Source organism: Strix aluco, chromosome 3 (assembly GCF_031877795.1).
Source record: "Strix aluco isolate bStrAlu1 chromosome 3, bStrAlu1.hap1, whole genome shotgun sequence".
NCBI classification, from domain to species: Eukaryota; Metazoa; Chordata; class Aves; order Strigiformes; family Strigidae; genus Strix; species Strix aluco.
Window position 1 is genome coordinate 131,955,836 of NC_133933.1, and position 18,287 is coordinate 131,974,122.

The window sequence follows — 18,287 nt, forward strand, 5'->3', positions numbered from 1 at the left end:
GGAAGCCACCTATCTGAAAGTGTAATTAAATGTTGATGCTTGAATTCTGAGATGTCTTTTTTTCCTTTTTCCCTATAAAAAGTATGTTCTGGCTGAGCTATAACGCATACCTGCATGTGATTTAGGATACTTTGAGTGAATAATGAAAACCTGTGGACTGGGTTGTTCAAAAGGTCAGGTCGAGTGACTGTAATAATCCTTTTCAGGCTTAAAAGATAATAATAATAAAAAATACCTATCTTAGGAGGGAAAAGGCATCACCCAGTTCCTCTGAGCTGTTGTTTTTTTTTTTTTTTTTCTGCTGAGGCTGAGGTGGCTGTAATACAGAGAGATAAAGCACAGAGAGTTGCATTTTCATGTAAAACTTGTGGCTGGGTGCCACAAGTTGGTTTGAGTGGTTTTCTGTGCACTGGGATACAACCAAGAGGAGACTGAGGGTGACTGGGCAGACTGGCAGAGCACAGGTCATGGGCTGGGGAACGTGGTACAGAAGTTTGTTCATAGCCTGAGGGTCTGGGTGCCCATTCCTTGTCCTGTTAGTGGGTTTTGGGGGGGGATTTTCGACAGCTTCCAGAGCTCCTTTAATCTGAGGTGTATAGTCATGCCTGGATAGTCCGGAAAGGATAGAAAGAGTGTGGCCCCCTCCCAAAGGTGACCCAGGATGTACCACAGCTTCTCCAGGGATGGAGAGCTCAGATGAGGAGTGTTGATTTAGGTAGGTAACCTCTAAGCATCTAAGTCAAGGTGGAGGAATCCCAACCCTGATTTTTAAGCCCCAAACCGAGAGCATCTACATTCTGTCCTAAACGATTTAGTCAAATTCAAGGGATCTGCAGCAGAATTCAGATCTGAGCCCCTTTCCAAAGCCCAGCCTCAAGAAACCAGGGACTACACCACGAAGGGATGATTTCTGACGGCAGAAAATGGTACCCTGCGTTGCATTCCCCAGGATTTTAGGCAAAACTCCAAGTGCTTTAAGCAAACTACGTTAGTGGCTCTAGACGGGTGGGTCCCTCTGGAAACGGAGGTGTGCAAGCACGTGTGCAAGCAACGTGCAAGGAGCGTTCCCAGGATGATACGGCATGTCGCAGAGCACAGCAGATGGGAGCGTGTTCTTCCACACCGTGCACCGCTTGCCGGCCCCCCCGGGGTTTGCTGCAGCAGCAGCGGATGGGCTGCGGCGTGAACATCCCTGGACGAGCTTCTTGGTGCGGAAAGCTGTCAGCAAGGCTGTTCGGGGGGGATCCTGCCAGCCACCGTGCTTTCCAAATGACCTTGTTTGTCATTTTGCTTCCTGAAAAACCTCTAATTGAGGGAGGGTGTGTCTACGCATCGCTATTTCTATGCCTTGTCTTGGTAGCCACACCTGAGCTCTGGGGTCTGCTCGTTGGAGAGGACCTAATTGTAGAGCAGGTCTTCCCTGTCCCCTGTGCTGTACGTACCCAGAGAGCAAGAGACAGCTGCTGTCCTCCACCCTATAGCCTGAGGATGGGGAACAGAGACTGACCCAAATGTGTTTGTGACCGAGGCAGGGATGACTGCTCACTCCAGTTCCTCCCCAAAATTTGATCTGTGGGCACACAGAGAATGATATTTCTGAGGAAGGGAAAATAAAAAACCCAGGACCTGTGTCCAGGAACAGAGCTCTGATGGGGTTTCAGGAGGTGCTTCCAAACTTCTTTAAACTCCCAGCTTGTCTCAGATGTGTGTGAGAAGAAAAGAACCTGTGCCCAGACCATGGTTTAGTCTTCTCTGGGGATAGCAGAGGGGTTTGGGTTTGTCTTGTACTGGGCAAGGCTCTGGACAGAGGGATCAAAGCTGAGGCTGTGTTGAGGTGGTGAGAATTCACAGACATCGGGTGTCAAGAAGGTCCAGGAGGATCCTTTCCATACTTAAAGAGGGCTTAAAGGTGTCTTATAGGAAAGATGGGGACAGACTTTTTAGTAGGGCCTGTAGCGATAGGACAAGGGGTGATGGTTTTCAACTATAAGAGAGTAGATTCAGGCTAGATGTAAGGAAGAAACTGTTTACGCTGAGGGGGGTGAGGCCCTGGCACAGGTTGCCCAGAGAAGCTGTGGCTGCCCCCTCCCTGGAAGGGTTCAAGGCCAGGTTGGACGGGGCTTTGGGCAACCTGGGCTAGTGGAAGGTGTCCCTGCCCATGGCAGGGGGTTGGACTAGATGGCCTTTGAAGGTCCCTTCCCCCCCAAACCAGTCTGTGATTCGATTATTCTATGATACAGGCAGAAATCATGTCCCTTGTGCTTGGGCTTTCTGTCTTCATCTCAGAAGCAACCAGAAGTTCTGATCTTGGCAGAGCAGCTTATCACATAGTAAACTGCTACCGCTGGTAAAAGTGAAGAGTTCCCCTTGAGAAAGTCTAAGCTCTGGTCTCTCTAGCCATCTCTGGGCAGACCATGGGAATGTCACCTCCCGCTGTGAGGCAGGATGGGGGTCCTCTGCCCAGCTGAAGCTGCAGATAATAGATGGGACCAGTTTAACATCCAGAACATCATGGGAGGTTGATGGGCTGCTAGTGTGCTCATGACATGGTGGACTCTATCCTCTTCACCATTGTGTCTGAGGGCTGTGGTGGAGAGGAGAAGCTGGGGGCAGGAGCCCTGGGCTGATGAATCTCCTGCATGTGTTGAGGAGCCCTGAACAGTTGGGACAGGACAACTTCTGAGGCCAGAGAGGCGTGGTGATGGCAGGAGGGAACAGGCAGCTTGTAATTACAGAAGCCCAGAATCATCTGGGTTGGAAAAGCCCTTGAAGCTCCTCCAGTCCAACCATGAACCTCACCCTGACCGTTCCCAACTCCACCAGATCCCTCAGCGCTGGGTCAACCCGACTCTTCAACCCCTCCAGGGATGGGGACTCCCCCCCTGCCCTGGGCAGCCCATTCCAACGCCCAACAACCCCTTCTGCAAAGAAATACTTCCTAAGAGCCAGTCTACTTAATCCTGGGATTGCTGGTTGTGTTTATCAACTTAGTACCAGCTAATGGAGCACCAGAGCAGGGGGAAGGAGTGAGCAGAGAGCAGCACACATGCTGTAAGAGGACGGGCTGAGTTACATCCCCACGATGGAGAGCCCAGAGTAAATCCAGCTGCAGAATGAGGAGTGAGGCTGGACCATAAGCAAAATGTTATCACTGTCATGGGGCCATTTCTAGTTTTGTTTTATATTTCAGGATTTTTTTCATTTGCTTCCTTGACTCACTGCAGAAAATGTAAAAGGGGGAAAAAATAGCTTAAAAAATGAGTGTTGGCATATTTCTGAAGAGTCACTAATTTCTTCCTGTGAAGTTGCTTGATAAGCACTTTCCTTTCAAGATTTTGAAGGCAGTCCTGCCGCTCCTGTGAGCGATGCAGGGCTCAACCCCGCTGCCTCCGCAGCTGGGGCGTGACATCCCCATCCTGTGATGCTCCGAGAGCAGCTTGGCAAGGGGGGGTGCTTGGCTTTGGGAGGCCACCAGAGACCTGTGGCTTAGAAAACTGAAGGCAGCTCAGGTGGTTTAGTCTGGCAGACTGAATTCTTGCCTCGGGAAGAAAAAAAACCACGAATGAAAGTGATTTTTATATATATACATATTTATTTTTTGTATGTTATAAATGTATAAATGTAAACCCTGTGTATATATAAACATTTATAATATGTATATTAATATTCATACTATATATATAAAATGTTTGACTCTGAGGCACCTTCTTCGTGAAACCCCTGTGAAAAAGCCCTGTCTGCCTTTTTGCTGGGAAAAAGGTAGGCTAGTTAGCTTTTTTTCATGGTCATCTGGCTAGCTGGGCTAGTGAGCCTTTTTCTATGGTCATCTCAGCTCCAGCCTCACCGCCTCTGCAGCAGCTCCTCAAAACAAGTCTGACATCTCCCTCCTGTCCTTTCTCTGCAGACTTTCCGCTGGCCGGTGGCGAGCAATATTGATGGGAATGAGATCCTGGAGATCCAGGTGTTCAACTACAGCAAAGTCTTCACCAACAGGTGAGAACATGGTCTGTCCTTCCCTCCCACTGACCCCCAGGTCCTCTCCAGTGGGAAGAGGGAGCTCCTGCTTGAGCTAGAGCCACATCCCCGTTTGGTTTGGAGATCAAGGGCGAGGAAGAGGTTGGTGATGTCTCCTGGGAAGGGTGAGGAAGGTCAGGTGTGATGTGTAGAGCTCAGCGAGGGAGGTTCCTAACCACCCCCAACTCAATGGTGCCATGTCTGTGCTGTGGTTTCCCCAAGGTGCCACCATTTGGTTCGATACGATTTGCATGTGTTTAAGAGAAATGGAAATCTTTTGGTTATTTATCAAAGTGGAAGTTGATACCTAAATGTAGTTCCCCAGCTTTTGCAAATTCTGCACCTGTTTATCTTATTCTTGTAATTTTTTTTCACATCGATGCTATGGTGGTTGTCATGCCTTATGTATTGTTTGCAATGTTATGAACATTTTTTGGAGGTTTTTTACAGCCTTAAGTTTTGCCCCCGCATTAATAACGAACATGAGAGAAGGAAAGTTTGTCTGCCCATTCTGTCAGCCTTAGTGTATTTATTTCCTACATTTGTCCATGTTGTCATTCCAAAAACATGGCAGCTTTCCACAAAAACATGACTGGCATGCGTGAATTGTCCTACAGAACATTTACACTGACATTAAAGAGGGTATAGGAAAGAGAGAGCTGAGGAAGGGTTCTTGCTTGTGGTTGGATGTTGCACTAACATTTTTGCACTGAAATCCAGTGTCTGCCCCAGCTGGAACTCAGCAGGGTGTCCTGAACATCTCCCAAGCGTATGTTCAATGCAAAGCTTGCTTCAGAGCCAAAAAAAATGAGGAGACAGACAGATGGCATGCAGGGCAGGCATGCTAAATATACATGATTAAAAAAAAAAAATATATAAAGCCACAAAAACCCCACAAACAAAACAAAAAAGACCCCAACAACAAACTGAGGAGAACTTCACCTTTACTTTGCTTTTAAGTAGGAGCTTGAGTAGCAGAAAGAGTTGAAAAAATGTGTTTTATTCAGTTGCTCTCTGGGAGGAGAGAGGCAAAGAGCACCCAGAGGTCCCAGCCCAGGCGGAGGAGTTGGGTGGGGAATGGGAGGCAGAAGAGTGGCCCAGGGCTCGTGGGGAGCTCTCAGCTCTGCCACAGGAGACATACGTCATGCGAGTCACTTTGAGTGGTGTTCAGACCACCTCCTGTAGGCACCTGCAGTGAGATAGTGCAGCTGTGGTGCTCACTAAGTTCATGAGTGATGGGCACTTGGAAGAGGAGATCTGAATCATTTCTGCAGCCCTGAACTGTTTTCCCTGTGAGCAGGGACTTCTCAGGGGCTGGGGGCAGCAGATAGGTGATGGGAGCCTGAGGTGGACAGACGCAGACCTGGGGATCCACCTCCTTCCCCAGCTGGCATCAGCTCCAGCCTCTGAAACCTGCTCTTCATGTCACATCCATGACAGCAGTGGTTTTTCTGGGACTGGATGCTCCTTCAATGCCTTCCTTCACTTTCCCCTCCCCCGCTGTGAAAAAGCAGCCTGGATGCATATGTACAGGCTCAGTGCAGCCGGCAGCTGGACGACATGAAGGCACAGAGCATCTTTCCATCTGTGATGGCTTGAAGCTTCATATCTTCATTACCCAGCAGAAGGGAATGAGACCACGGCAACTGAATCAGATGCTTTTGCCCTGACAAACTGCAATTCAGGATTTACCCAATTTACCTCCTGGACAGCAATCCTGCATGCTCTGCACACAAAGAAGCAATCCCTTCTCTCTCTGTCTTAAAATCTGAAAAAAATCCACTTGAAAGATGCAATAAGTGGTGTTTCTATGTCTGGAAATGAAGAACGGTTCCTTCATGGAATTGGGAATTGGAAAGGGCAGGGCATACCAGCAGGTTGCACTGATTAGACCATGAGAAAGGGATCACTCAGGTAATTCCTTCCACTTTCAATGTGACCAAAGTCTCTCAGAACTTTCCACGTGCCCAACACAAAATGAATATCCAGCTAGTTCAGCCAAATTGCTTAAAGTGCCTTTTTTCCTTTGGTGAGCTGCACACGCAAAGAGGTTGGCTGTATCAGCCAGCCAAGAGCCGCTTCTACTTCCAAGATGACCTTCTGTTTTATCATTTTCATCACTTTGGACATTTTCCTCAGTTTGTCTCTGACTCGTGAGGGCTTGGGCTGTCGCAGAGGAGCAGCCTTACCTCAGGGCAGCAGTTGCTGATGCTGCAGGGGAGCAGGTTGCAGCCATGTCCCGGCATCCTGGTGGGGCTTGTGCTGCCCGGGATGAAGCCTGCACCTCTTCATCTTCTGCTGTGATCTCAGCCAGCTCAGCTGATGGTTGTGTGCTGCAACCCCACCTTCAACACCAGCTGAGCAGTGCCATTAACTTTATTCCTTGCCATTAAGGGATGGCCAGATGGGCAGTGAGCAGGAATCTGATTCCAGCGCCCCATGAGAACTGGCTTCTTCTACCAATTTAACCCCCCTTGGTACAAAGAAACCTCCCACTTGCTGTGGGTCTTGTCCCAGGGACCCAGGAGCTTCTCTGCTCATTGCTCACCAGGTATTTTCTGCCCTCAAAGGCTCTTGCACATCTGTAGTTTGTTTTTGAGAAGGCCCTTCTTGGCACCTCTCATTGCACGGTGGTTTTTACCATCTCAAATCATCTTAGCAGCTCTTTATCCCACTAATGTTTCCCCAATGTTGGACACTTTTAAGACACTTCTAAGATTCAGCTGGACAGGGTGCTGGGCCATCTTGTCTAGACCCTGCTTTTGCCAAGAAAGTTTGGACCAGCTGATCCTTGAGGTCCTTCCCAACCTGGGATTCTGTGATTCTATGATTAATGTTCAACTTTCAACATCCTCCTTCTAAGGTACAGACACAGGCTGGATGCATCCACTGCATCTCCCCAGCTCCGCAGACTGAGGATGAAACCCATCACTCTTCTCCCCATCCATCCTCCATTCGTGCAGTTATGCATTAATTGGTTATTTATTCACCGTGCTGGGCTGCTGGTGCACTGCACTCTCCGGAGCGGTTGCGTTCACACAAGTTGGGTCTATTTTCTGCCAGCCTGAGGTGCAGATGCTTCTTCTTGGCAGTGTTTTGGCACGTGAGTGCCCTTTCTGTTTGGCTCAGGCCCATCCCAAGGTCCCCACTGCTCTGCGAGGCTGCCTCCACTCTCTCCTGGTTGACTGCTCTGGCAATCTTCACATTATTTGAAAATTTGATTGTAAGTTATTTTTACATCCCAGTCACTGATGTAGTAGTCATGGGCTTAATAGCAAAATCGCGCCGTAGCGCTGTCATTCAAAGATGATTCTCAGCTGATGTCCTATTTTTAGAATTTCTCCATTAATCTGCTCTTGTTAGTGTGTAGCACTGATAGCAGGCAGTGTTAAACCAAACATTTTGTAAGAACCTGCTCCTTTCATGCAGTTACCAAACAAACCAGCTCCAAAGCAGCAAACCAAGCTTGTTTTGACAGGCTCTATCTCCTCATAAGCCTACCTTGAATGTCATTGATTACACTCCAGTTTTTAATTTCCTATTCATTGAATCCTGTACAAGCTTTCCTATTCTTCTCCTAGGATGGCTGCCAGGTCAGCCCAGCTCTCTTCATTCACCCCGTATGAACTCTTTGCTGTGCTGGGATTTCTCTATTATTCCAACTTCATTAAAAATTGATCTCGGTGGATCAGAGGCTGCTGATTCTTTTGTGATGATTATCCACAAACTACCTCTGGCCTGCAACAACCAACAGAAATATTTATCCAGCACATTAGCCTGCTTTGCATCGTTATGGGCTGAAACAAGAGCTTGCTGCTCCTGTTTCTGGGGTGCATTTGCCTTGAAATCATGAAATCATAGAATAGTTTGGGTGGGACCTTTAAAGACCATCTAGTCCACCCCCCTGCCATGAGTAGGGACATCTTCCACTAGCCCAGGTTGCTCAAAGTCCCGTCCAACCTGGCCCTGAACCCTTCCAGGGATGGGACATCTACCACCTCTCTGGGCAACCTGTGCCAGTGTCTCACCACCCTCAGCATAAACAATTTCTTCCTTACACATAGTCTGAATCTCCCCTCTTTCACTTTAAAATCATCACCCCTTGTCCTGTTGCTACAGACCCTGCTAAAATGTCTGTCCCCATCTTTCCTATGAGCCCCCTTTAAGTACTGACATGCAGAGCTCATCATCCCCAGCAGCCAGACCCCAGCTGGAGTCTCCTCTCAACCCACTGTGGGACATGGCCGGACCAGCCCTGCTTCAGAGCAGCATTAGAGCAGCTGCCCAGCACCTCCCTGCAGAGGTTTGCCAGACTTTAATTACCTGTTGTGTCTCTCTCTGCTAAATTAAAAAGCCCTTCAGGTTAGAAACAAGTTTCCTCATGCTGGTGTTTACAGACAGTGATAAAATGAACCCCAAAGGATGTCTGTGGTGGTGCGTGCTCAGCCTGTCCCTCAGCAATTAAATTAAGAGAGACCCAGCACAGTGTGCTCTCCTTGCTGCCCATCTTTGCTTGGGGCTGCCAGCGCAGCCCAGCCCAGGAAAGGAGTTGGGATCAGAGATGCCCTTCAACAAACACCAAGCAAGACATCTCCCCTGGCTTTACGTTGACAGCAGTGGGAAGCAGAATCCCAAAAGGGGCTTCATCTCCTCTTGCTGCAGGTCCATGGGGAGCTAGGGCTCAGCTCAGGCACCCTTTGAGTACCCATCACCTGGAAGGACACGTGTCTCCTCCTGTCATTTGGGCCCCTCACTCCAAAAAGGCCCTTGAATGACTCGAGCGTGTCCAGAGAAGGGCAACGGAGCTGGTGCAGGGTCTGGAGCACAGGTGTGATGGGGAGCGGCTGAGGGAACTGGGGGGGTTTAGTGTGGAGAAGAGGAGGCTGAGGGGAGACCTCATGGCCCTCTGCAACTCCCTGAAAGGAGGGTGCAGAGAGGGGGGATGAGTCTCTTGAGCCAAGGAACCAGCGGCAGGCCAAGAGGGAATGGCCTCAAGCTGTGCCAGGGCAGGGTCAGACTGGCTCTTAGGAAGTATTTCTTTGCAGAAGGGGTTGTTGGGCGTTGGAATGGGCTGCCCAGGGCAGGGGGGGAGTCCCCATCCCTGGAGGGGTTGAAGAGTCGGGTTGACCCAGCGCTGAGGGATCTGGTGGAGTTGGGAACGGTCAGTGTGAGGTTCATGGTTGGACTGGAGGAGCTTCAAGGGCTTTTCCAACCAAGATGATTCTGTGATTCTGTGATCTCCTGTAGCTCTAAAGGCCTGTGTTTGTCTCGGATGTCCCAGGACACCTGCATGGCAGCAGGTCCTCACGTTTAGCTGACAGAGATGAAGCACCAGCAGCTGGAGAGGGGTCTGGGGGAGCTGGGAGCAGCAAAGCACACCCTGGTTCAGGACGATGTGCGTTGGGCACAAGGATCTGGCTGTGGCTAAAGGATGGGCAGAAAAGGCTGAAATTGTGCTTGAAGTCTCAAGCAGAAGACAACCAGGAGTCCAAAGGAGCCAACAACAGGAGAGCCTTATTCTAACCCTATAAGCTTCCTGGTGGTGGAGGAATAGGTTTCAGATCTGAACATCAGTGGCAGGAATCAACCTGCTGAACAGATTATTCAAAGTCATAAATACAAAGGGATTATCCAGGGATTTCTGTTCAGACTCAGCGTTTCTCCTGCTGGCTAAGAAATGTCTTCAACAGGATATTTGTGCCAATGAACCTGGATCCATCCCACCCCAGAGCAGCTGGTGCTGAGCACCTCCCTCAAGGGAAAGCAGGGAATCTGTGGTACAAAAAAAAAAAAAAATTAAAGCCCAGGGTCACAAGCCAGTGCTGTAACTACAGCCCATCCCTCTTGCACAGAAATGACTTGGAGGAGGAGGACAGACAGACATAAATCTTGGAGAGGAGGGAGAGGAGTGGGGAGAAGCAGAGCCCTGGTGCTGGGGTTTGGAAAGGTGAGCCATGGTCTCTGTGAATAATTCACAGGTAGCTGATTAGTGCTATTTATCAAAGCCCCAGATAAAGGCACGACACCTGATGCAGGTCCACCCTGAATAATGGAGGGAGCCATGCCGAGACGTGGCTCTGTGGCTCATTGAGTTGCTTTTGTTTCCTGCCTCAGTGGCCATCAGCATGCGGCTAATTAGCTGGTAAAATAATCCTTTTCTGGCCCCGGCTGGGTGCCTCAGGCTCCTTACAGCAGCTGAGTGAGTGCTGGCTCCTTGGAGGAGCTGTGGGTTCCGGTGTGTCTCGTCTCTGGGAGCCATTCCCCAGGGTGCTGCGTGTCTGAGTGCCCAAAGAAAGGGGCAGAGCATGGAGGTGGGGAGATAGTTCATGGGGACAGCTCAAAGGGGTTAGACCAGTGGTGCTACCAGCCCAGAAACTGGTCTCCAGCCCCTAACTGAGGCATCCCCAGGCTGGGAATCTCTCCCCTCCAGCCAAGACCCATCCAAACCAGTCCAGGGATGCCATGTCCCAGTGCGGGTGGATGAGGGGCAGTGCCACATCCTGCCCATGGTTAATTTACTGGAGTAGATGCAGACTGAAATGCCCCACACAAGAGAAGGACCAATAGTCACAGGTCCTACACACCCATCCTGCAGACATGAGATGCTTCATCTGATGCCACTTATCCCATCCTGGAAAACAGATGGTGAAGCCAAATAACTGCTGCATGGTGGGATGACCTGGGTAGAAACACCAAGGGTTCACCTCTGTCCTTTCTTTTCTGGTCCCCTGTAGAGACCTACAAAATACCTTCAAGATGGGTGAAAATTTGTAGCATGTGCTCCCTTGGTGAAGGGCCCTGGGAGAGGTCGTATGCAGGAGATGGATGTGTGATGTGAGGTCCCAGATGTGGATTTCAGTGTGTCTGAGCAGGACATGACACTGTGGGACACATATGAGTGATGAGGGGTGAAGGAATGTAGGCACAGGAGAGGGCAGATATGCAAGGAGCAAGTGGAGGCAGCAGGCAGGGCAGCACGCTGTGCTGGTGAGACAGCAGAGAGGATGGCAGCGTGGTCCAGCAGCCACAGAGCATCATCCCTGAGGCAGGAGGTCTGGTCTCTGCTGCTGCTCCCATTCCTGACCTGCTGGGACAGCCTGGACAAGCCTCTTCCTGAGCTACATGTTTTCCTTGTGCTTAGGGCCACGAAGATGCTCGGGGGGCTGGAGCACCTCCCCTGTGAGGACAGGCTGAGAGAGTTGGGGGGTTCAGCTGGAGAAGAGAAGGCTCCGGGGAGACCTTAGAGCGGCCTCCCAGGACTGAAAGGGGCTACAGGAAAGGGGGGAGGGACTCTTGATCGGCGGGGGGGGAGGGAGGGATAGGATGAGGGGTGATGGTTTTAAACTGACAGAGGGGAGATTTAGATGAGATCTAAGGCAGAAATTCTTCCCTGTGAGGGGGGTGAGGCCCTGGCACAGGTTGCCCAGAGAAGCTGTGGCTGCCCCCTCCCTGGAAGGGTTCAAGGCCAGGTTGGACGGGGCTTTGGGCAACCTGGGCTAGTGGAAGGTGTCCCTGCCTGGGGCAGGGGGTGGGACTGGATGGGCTTTAAGGTCCCTTCCCTCCCAAACCAGTCTGGGATTCTCTGATGAGACAAGGACAATGCCCATCGATGACCACATACCTTAAGGATGAGGAACGCTGCACAAAAACTAAGAGCTTTTGCTTCAAGGTGGTTTGTTTTCCCCTATGTCACTGTTTCCCTCCCCTGGGGCAAGAAGCAGTAACTGGATCTGGCCAAAGGCCAAAAGCCACGTTACAAACCCGTCAGCTCCTCGCAGGCCAGCTGGGTGATGCAGGGGTGGGGGCACAGATAACATCCCCCTGCAGAAAACCGATACCCACAGGGGAGGCAGGAGCTGGCTCCCCTTACCTGACAGAGAGACAAAGAGACTAATACCAAAGGCTTTTAATACAGCACTGTGCTCTCCAGGATAAAAATAGAGCTTTGTTTTGTCCTTTGTACTCCGGCTTCTCCAGCAATTAAGATCTTTGCAAAATTCAAGTCTTTTGTATGAAACTGCCTCCAACTTGCAGAAACCAGGGTGCTCAACATTTCACCCGCAGAGAACAACCCGCTGCAGAATCACTGTAGAATAATGGAAAAAACTATTAACTCCAGTGCAGGTTTCCCCTCCTGTCTGAGTGCCCTCCCCGCGCAGAGCAGCACGCAGACTCTGGGCAAGGACCTTGCAAGAGCCGCATTTTGCAAACCAGAAGGTGCCACGATTTCCTTGAGACGGTGTTTGGGCCGCAGCTGGGCGAGTCTTTCTGCTGCCCGGCTTGCTTAAACACTGCCGAGGTGTGAGCTGGAGACCGCGGGGCATCGTCAGTGATGCGGGAGATTCAGTTCTCCCCGGTTTCTTCCCTCGCAGTGTGGCAGATCCCAGGGATACCTTGAGGTCACATCCAGTGGCTGACTCACCAGGCCGCTGGATGAGCGATGCCTCCCCGGTGCACACATCGAGATGTCATTTTTGTCTAGAGAATTGCTAAAAGGCAGAAAACAATTAAATCTTTGAATGCAGCTAAGTATCCCTTCTTAATGTCACCAGTAAAATAAAAAAAATCACATGGGAAGATCTGATGCCATCTGGGGACAACCTTAGGGTTTATGTTTGTTGCTTTCGTGTGTGATTTGGATCCCCAAACTTTATTACGTGAAGTCCAGTCCTCTTGGAGGGAATCTTACGCCTGCCTTAGTAGTTGGGAACAATCCAGTCACCTTGATTATCCAAACATCATTAAAACAACTTTTCCCACTAATCCTTTCAGCACTGGAAACACGGAAAGTTGCTCTCCAATGCTGTAACAGGGTGTCTTTGCAACAAGCTGTTGGTTGTAAGAGTCCTTTGGTTTTGAGTTATGAACTGCAGTAACAAAGACCCAGTAGAAAAGGAAAACGTACAAAAGAGGACAAAAGCTCTGCAACAGCTTTTATCTGAGGAACTGTAAATTACATTAGTCCAATTCAAAAGAGGACATAAAGAATAGCCACAAGGTTAAACCAGGGAGGAAGAAGTTATTCATCATCTGTTTCAGTAGGAAAACTTCGAAGACAGGAAAATGAAGATAGTGGGAGCAGGCTCAGGATGAAATAGGTCTTCAGATGATGCTGGGTGAGCTGTGGAGAGCCCCACCACGAGATCGGGTGGATACTGAAAGTTTACAGGTTCAAAACTGAATTTGACATCTTCATGGAAGAAAAATCTGCGTGAGTTCGTTGAAGACAAAGATATCCCCTCTGGCCCCAGGAGTCCCAAGGTGGACATCTTACACGGGCCAGAAAGCTCATACTCTGGATGACAAGGAGTGATGAACTATGGTCCTTCCTGATGTATCTGGGTTATTACAAACGGATTTGTCCCACTGAGAGCCCAGGCCCCCCCATCCCCCTGATCCATGGGCTGCACTCTTTCTTTTCGTGTTTTTTCTTAAACCAGCACTTTTTTGATTCTCCATTTCCCATTGCACTTCTCGAGCTGTGGGATTATTCACCTCAGAAGAAGGTCCTAGTCCAACTTCTTTTCCAGACGATGCAGAATGGGTATGGTGGGGACCAGGCCAGTGAGCAGGGTCTCCTCACACACACCTCCACAAAGTAGGGTGGGTGGCAAGTGCTCCAGAGCATGAGCTTCATGAAGCCCAGCTCAGCTCCCCAGCCCTTAGGGCTGGTATCTGAGGTACGCCTACAGCTGCCCAGTCCACAGGCAGGTGGATCATCTACCTGAAACCTTTCTCCAGCACGAAGGCCCTTGCAATGGGATGGCTGCAGCAAGTCTGAAGTCTCATTAAGACTTTCTAGCATCAGCTTCCATGGAAGGTAAAAGAGAGAGGGACAGGGTGTGCTTGGTTATGACCTGAGAGGACTGATGTCACCAGGGGCAGGAACCTGGAAGGGTAGAAGTTTCCATACCATGTCGGAGATGCAAGCTAATCAGCCAAGATGTCTGCGGAGGTATCAGCTCAGCCTTTCTGCCAGTGATACCATGGCAGACAACTTGTCCAGTTTTACAGGCAAGGCTGGCATGTGAAAAAAGAGCTGAAATGCTGAGCCCCATGGAGGAGGGAAGCCACAGAGACAGAGATGAGCAGAGTCCACACTTTCCAGAAGGAGCTGCAAATCATCTTGGCTCACCAAGAGCCAGAGGAAAGCGAGCAGGGGAGAAGGCAGCTGGGACAGCTGGCTCAGCTCAAGCTGGATGTGGCCAGCAAGGGGTGATGTGGCTTGTGTAGTGCAGGCTGTGAAGAGGAAGAGGTTTGAGCCCTTTCTTTCATTTTTTATTACCTTCTGAGGCAGGCTGGATGTTTGGCTCTGAAGGGAAATGATACTTCGCTGGCTTTCAAACTGCTTGCTTTTTGTAACAGTAGAAATTCAGATCCTCTGCCTGGAGAACTGGGCACCTTCAAGAGGACAGCTTCCTTCTCTGGACTGATCCCCAAGAAAAACACATTTCATGGAGATCTCTGGCAGCAACAGGACAATTCTCACCACTCAGCTTTGCCTGGGCATGGAGTTTAAGTCCAGTAGCCAGCAGAGAAAGACCAGAAACTCCCATGAGCATTTTCTCCCCACACCAGATACATTTAAGGCATCTGGGATGGATTTCCCTCGAGCTGGGACAGTCCCTCCGTTTGAGCACAGAGAGCTCAGGGACTAATGGTGAACTGCAGGACAGCTACGAGTAGTTGGGATGGGCCCTTCTCTAGGGAGAGAGGAACGTGAGCAATCATCAGGGCATTTTAAACCCTGATGATTTTGAGCTGCATCAGGGCTTTGTGCCTTTTGGAGTTTTGTTTGGTTTTGTTTAACGCAGTTTTGGTCATTGAGCAAAGTCTATTTCAGAGAAAGGGAATCTTTCAAGATTCCTTAGCTTTATATTTTAATTTTAAAAGCTCAGAGAGCATAGGTGGACTTCCCACAACTTGCAACAAAGGCCAGATCTGATATCCCTGGGCAACTTGGGTGTCTGGAAAAGGGAAAAAAGGAAAAGAGAGCACTTCTGTTATTCTTTACACAATGACACAAAACCACCTGTCCTGACAACATTTTTTTTACATCTAGGGTAGCTTTAAAATGATCTCTGGGCAGGATCTTGAGCCCAAAGTCCTCCTTGGAGGCCGCTTGAGGCATTCAGAGATAATGACCTTGGCAGCTCTGCCTCCAGGGTGGAACAGAGCCCTGCCAGGCAGGAGGTGGGCATGGAGAAGACTTGTGCAAACAGCCACGCAAAGGGGGTTGGTGACCCTCTGCCCTGGACTTACCCTGCCCAATCCCACTCACAGCCCAACGGCAACATGCCAAACATGGCTCGGTTTGTCACGTGGAGGTCGGCTGTGCTTTTCCTCGTTGCCCTGGCATGTCCCATCCCTCTCACCTTGCAGAGTTGACACATTTTCCCTCAAAACCTTCCCTGCTTCTTCAGACCTGGGTTGGTAAAATGACCCTTCATGGGTTACAGTCATTTCCATATAGCTTCTAGATTCATGCAACTGAAAACCCAAGCCCTCCTTTGCCAAATGTGGGTTGAAAAGTTGGAAATAGTGATTTTTTTTTCTAGCCCTTGTAGCATTTTCTAGCGTTCTAGCATTCCCAGCACGTGAGGATGCATGCACTGGGACATGCACCAGGGGCTAAGCTATGGGCAGCGTGCCTCCAAAAATGTTTCTTTGCTGTGGGACCTTCTTACTTCGCACCAGCAACCCCCAGCCGTGGCTGTTCTTTGGCTCTGTGATGCTTTGCAACCAGGCAGGACCAACTGGGAGATCAGAGATGTGTGAGGCGCCCAAAAATGGGTGATGTGAAACCAGGGAGCTGCTCTGTTTGGTCTGTGCAGCTCATTGGGGTACCTGCAGGGAGAGACACTGGCTCTCTGGGAGCTCAGGCTGGAAAAGCAGAAAGGAAATGAGCTGGAAGGGAGTTGCTGTGGGATACTTGGGGGTCTGATGGTACGTTTGGAAGCTGCAAGCGCTTGCATTTAGGTGCGAACCAATGTTTGTGCAATACTGGTAAATGCAAATTGTTTCCTCCAGCGGCTTACGCGATGAGTGCCCTGGAGCTTGGACCAAAATGAAGAGCTTTTTTCACTGTCTCACCAAACTGCAGCTCCATCTGTAGTCATCTGACTCTTTAAGTTAAAGCTTCCTAAATCACCTTCCTCCTAATTACCCCCTTTGCACCAAGCCTATGCGGTAGGCAAGTCAGAGCTTATACTTGCAAGCGCATGTAATTATTGTTGGTTTGTTATTGTTCGGATAACCTGGTGAAATGTAGGACATAACAGCTGCTCCAGCCCAGCAGCCTCCAGATATTAAAAGTTGCTTCAGTGAATTAACTTTTTTTTCATCAAACTCTTGCAAAAATTCTCATTAAATATAAATGGATTTTCTTTTCATCCTGGAAGACAAGTGGAATAGCACAATGAGTACCAGTCAGCCCTGTCGTATTGAAATACATCCTGTCAGGTAACTAATTTGGGATGAGATTAGAGATCTGGTTGCTAAAGTGGTAATTTGGGTATACTTAGACTTCTGCACGGTGTCTGACTTGGTGTCACGCAATATTTTGATTAAGAAATGAAAAATTCTGCGGAAATTTGACATGGCGGGTGCTGAAGGGGTTACACACGTGAGCGGCGCTCGGGAGTGACTGCAGGCAGGGATTTGTCACCGAGGGTGTTGGAGGGTGTTGGTGCCCGTGGGGACCAGACCTTCTTGTGCAGCAGTTTGCATTTCCCCGCGTGTGGCGAGTGGTTGTGGCCAACAGCACAGGCAAGGAAGCTGAGCGTGGGGAAGCCGTGTCTAGGGAAGCTGGTACAGAGCTGCTGCAGTTGTTTGGCGGCCTGGAAATAGCATCATTATGTGCTTCAATGTGGTCTGAAAAATTATAGGTGTCTAGTTGCAGAGCCCACCACTTTGGAAAGGTGCTGGAAAAGTGGGGTTGATTAGAGAGGAGTGGCCGGAGTCATTCAAACCGTAGCAGATCTGCCTACCCTGAAGTCATCAGCAGCTCCATCTGTTTATTGGCCAGGAAAGGAAGAGGTGGCCTGATCATGGACCAAGAAGCAGGAATTTGGTGGCTGTCGCCCTGGGAGCTGATGAATCCACAGGGTTTTATCCCCTCAGCAGATTTCATCTGAGTAGGGGGGTCACCTGAGCCCCATTGGTGGTCCAAAAGATTAACATGTCACACGATCACTTTTTTGAGCAGCCTGGCCATTGGTCATGTCCCCGTGCTGCCTGTTTGGCATCGCAAAAGCTCATTAATTCAGGGAAGACAGTGGAGCAGCCATCTGGGAGAGCTGCTCGCCCTCCCCACCATGCCTCCAGGTTGAAGGCTGTGTCCCCCAGCTGTCCCCGAGGACCAGGACCCCCCAGATCTCCGCAGCCCTCTTTACAGGTGGAGCAAGGCAGTGCTCGGTGTGTAATCTGGGGTGTAGCCACGGCGCAGGAGTTCAGAGATGCTGCTTTGGGTTGCGGGGTGTAACAAAATCCTTCAGAGTTTGCGGTGCCAGAGGGTGGGAAGGCGGCTGGGCAGGGGGAAGGCAGGAGGAAGATGCAATGGCTGCTCCTGCCTGCCCCACCCCTCCCTGCGATACTCCTGGTTGTCTCTCAGACACTGCAGTGTGACGAGCACTGGAAGTTTGTTTAGGTGGGGAGCAGGTGAGGCTGCAGGGATGGGTTGTATAATGGCTCAGCATGATAACTTCTTTTTTTTTTTTTCCCCCTATTTTTTTTTCCTGTTTGATATCAGATTACAATCCTAATTTCAATTCCACAGCTTTGATTTGGATCTGACCCAGTTTCTCTGTCTATCCTAGTGCCCTCCACAGACATCATCGGGGCCCTTTTGTGTCCCGAGCCACGCTGGCCATAGCCAGACAGGGAAGCTCCCCTCTCCAAACTGCCCTGGGGCTCCCAGCCCCGGGCTAACCCCTGCCCTGCATCCCTGCGATGGGCTAGGGACATGCACTAGCCTGGCCAACCCTGGCAGGCAGCATCCCAGTGTGGATGGGTGAGGGACAGAGCCCTGGCAGCACTTAATTCACTGATTTAGATGCAGCCAACATCTCCAAGTTGTTCCGGAGCAGGAGACCGGCTCTCCCTGAGGTCTTTGCTGTAATTGCGAGTTGGATCCTCCCTGGGGCAGCTGAGTCTTCGTTCCAATCTCCTGGGCTGTTGCGGGCCTGGCAATGGGTTAAAAGCGGTGGCATCCCTCTGCTTTCCCACCCTACCTTGTGAGGGGTGTCTGGAGGTGGGGACCAAACAGAAGTGCC

At 50.1% G+C, this 18,287-nt stretch overlaps 1 protein-coding gene across 1 annotated transcript in view; it reads left to right on the top strand.

Moving 5' to 3' along the window:
- Positions 1 to 18,287, top strand: part of OTOF (otoferlin) — a 110,985-nt gene that overhangs the window by 16,738 nt on the left and 75,960 nt on the right. The window contains exon 3 of the mRNA XM_074820381.1: positions 3,905 to 3,993. Coding sequence (XP_074676482.1) covers positions 3,905 to 3,993 — 89 coding nt within the window. The remainder of the gene's footprint in view (positions 1 to 3,904; positions 3,994 to 18,287) is intronic.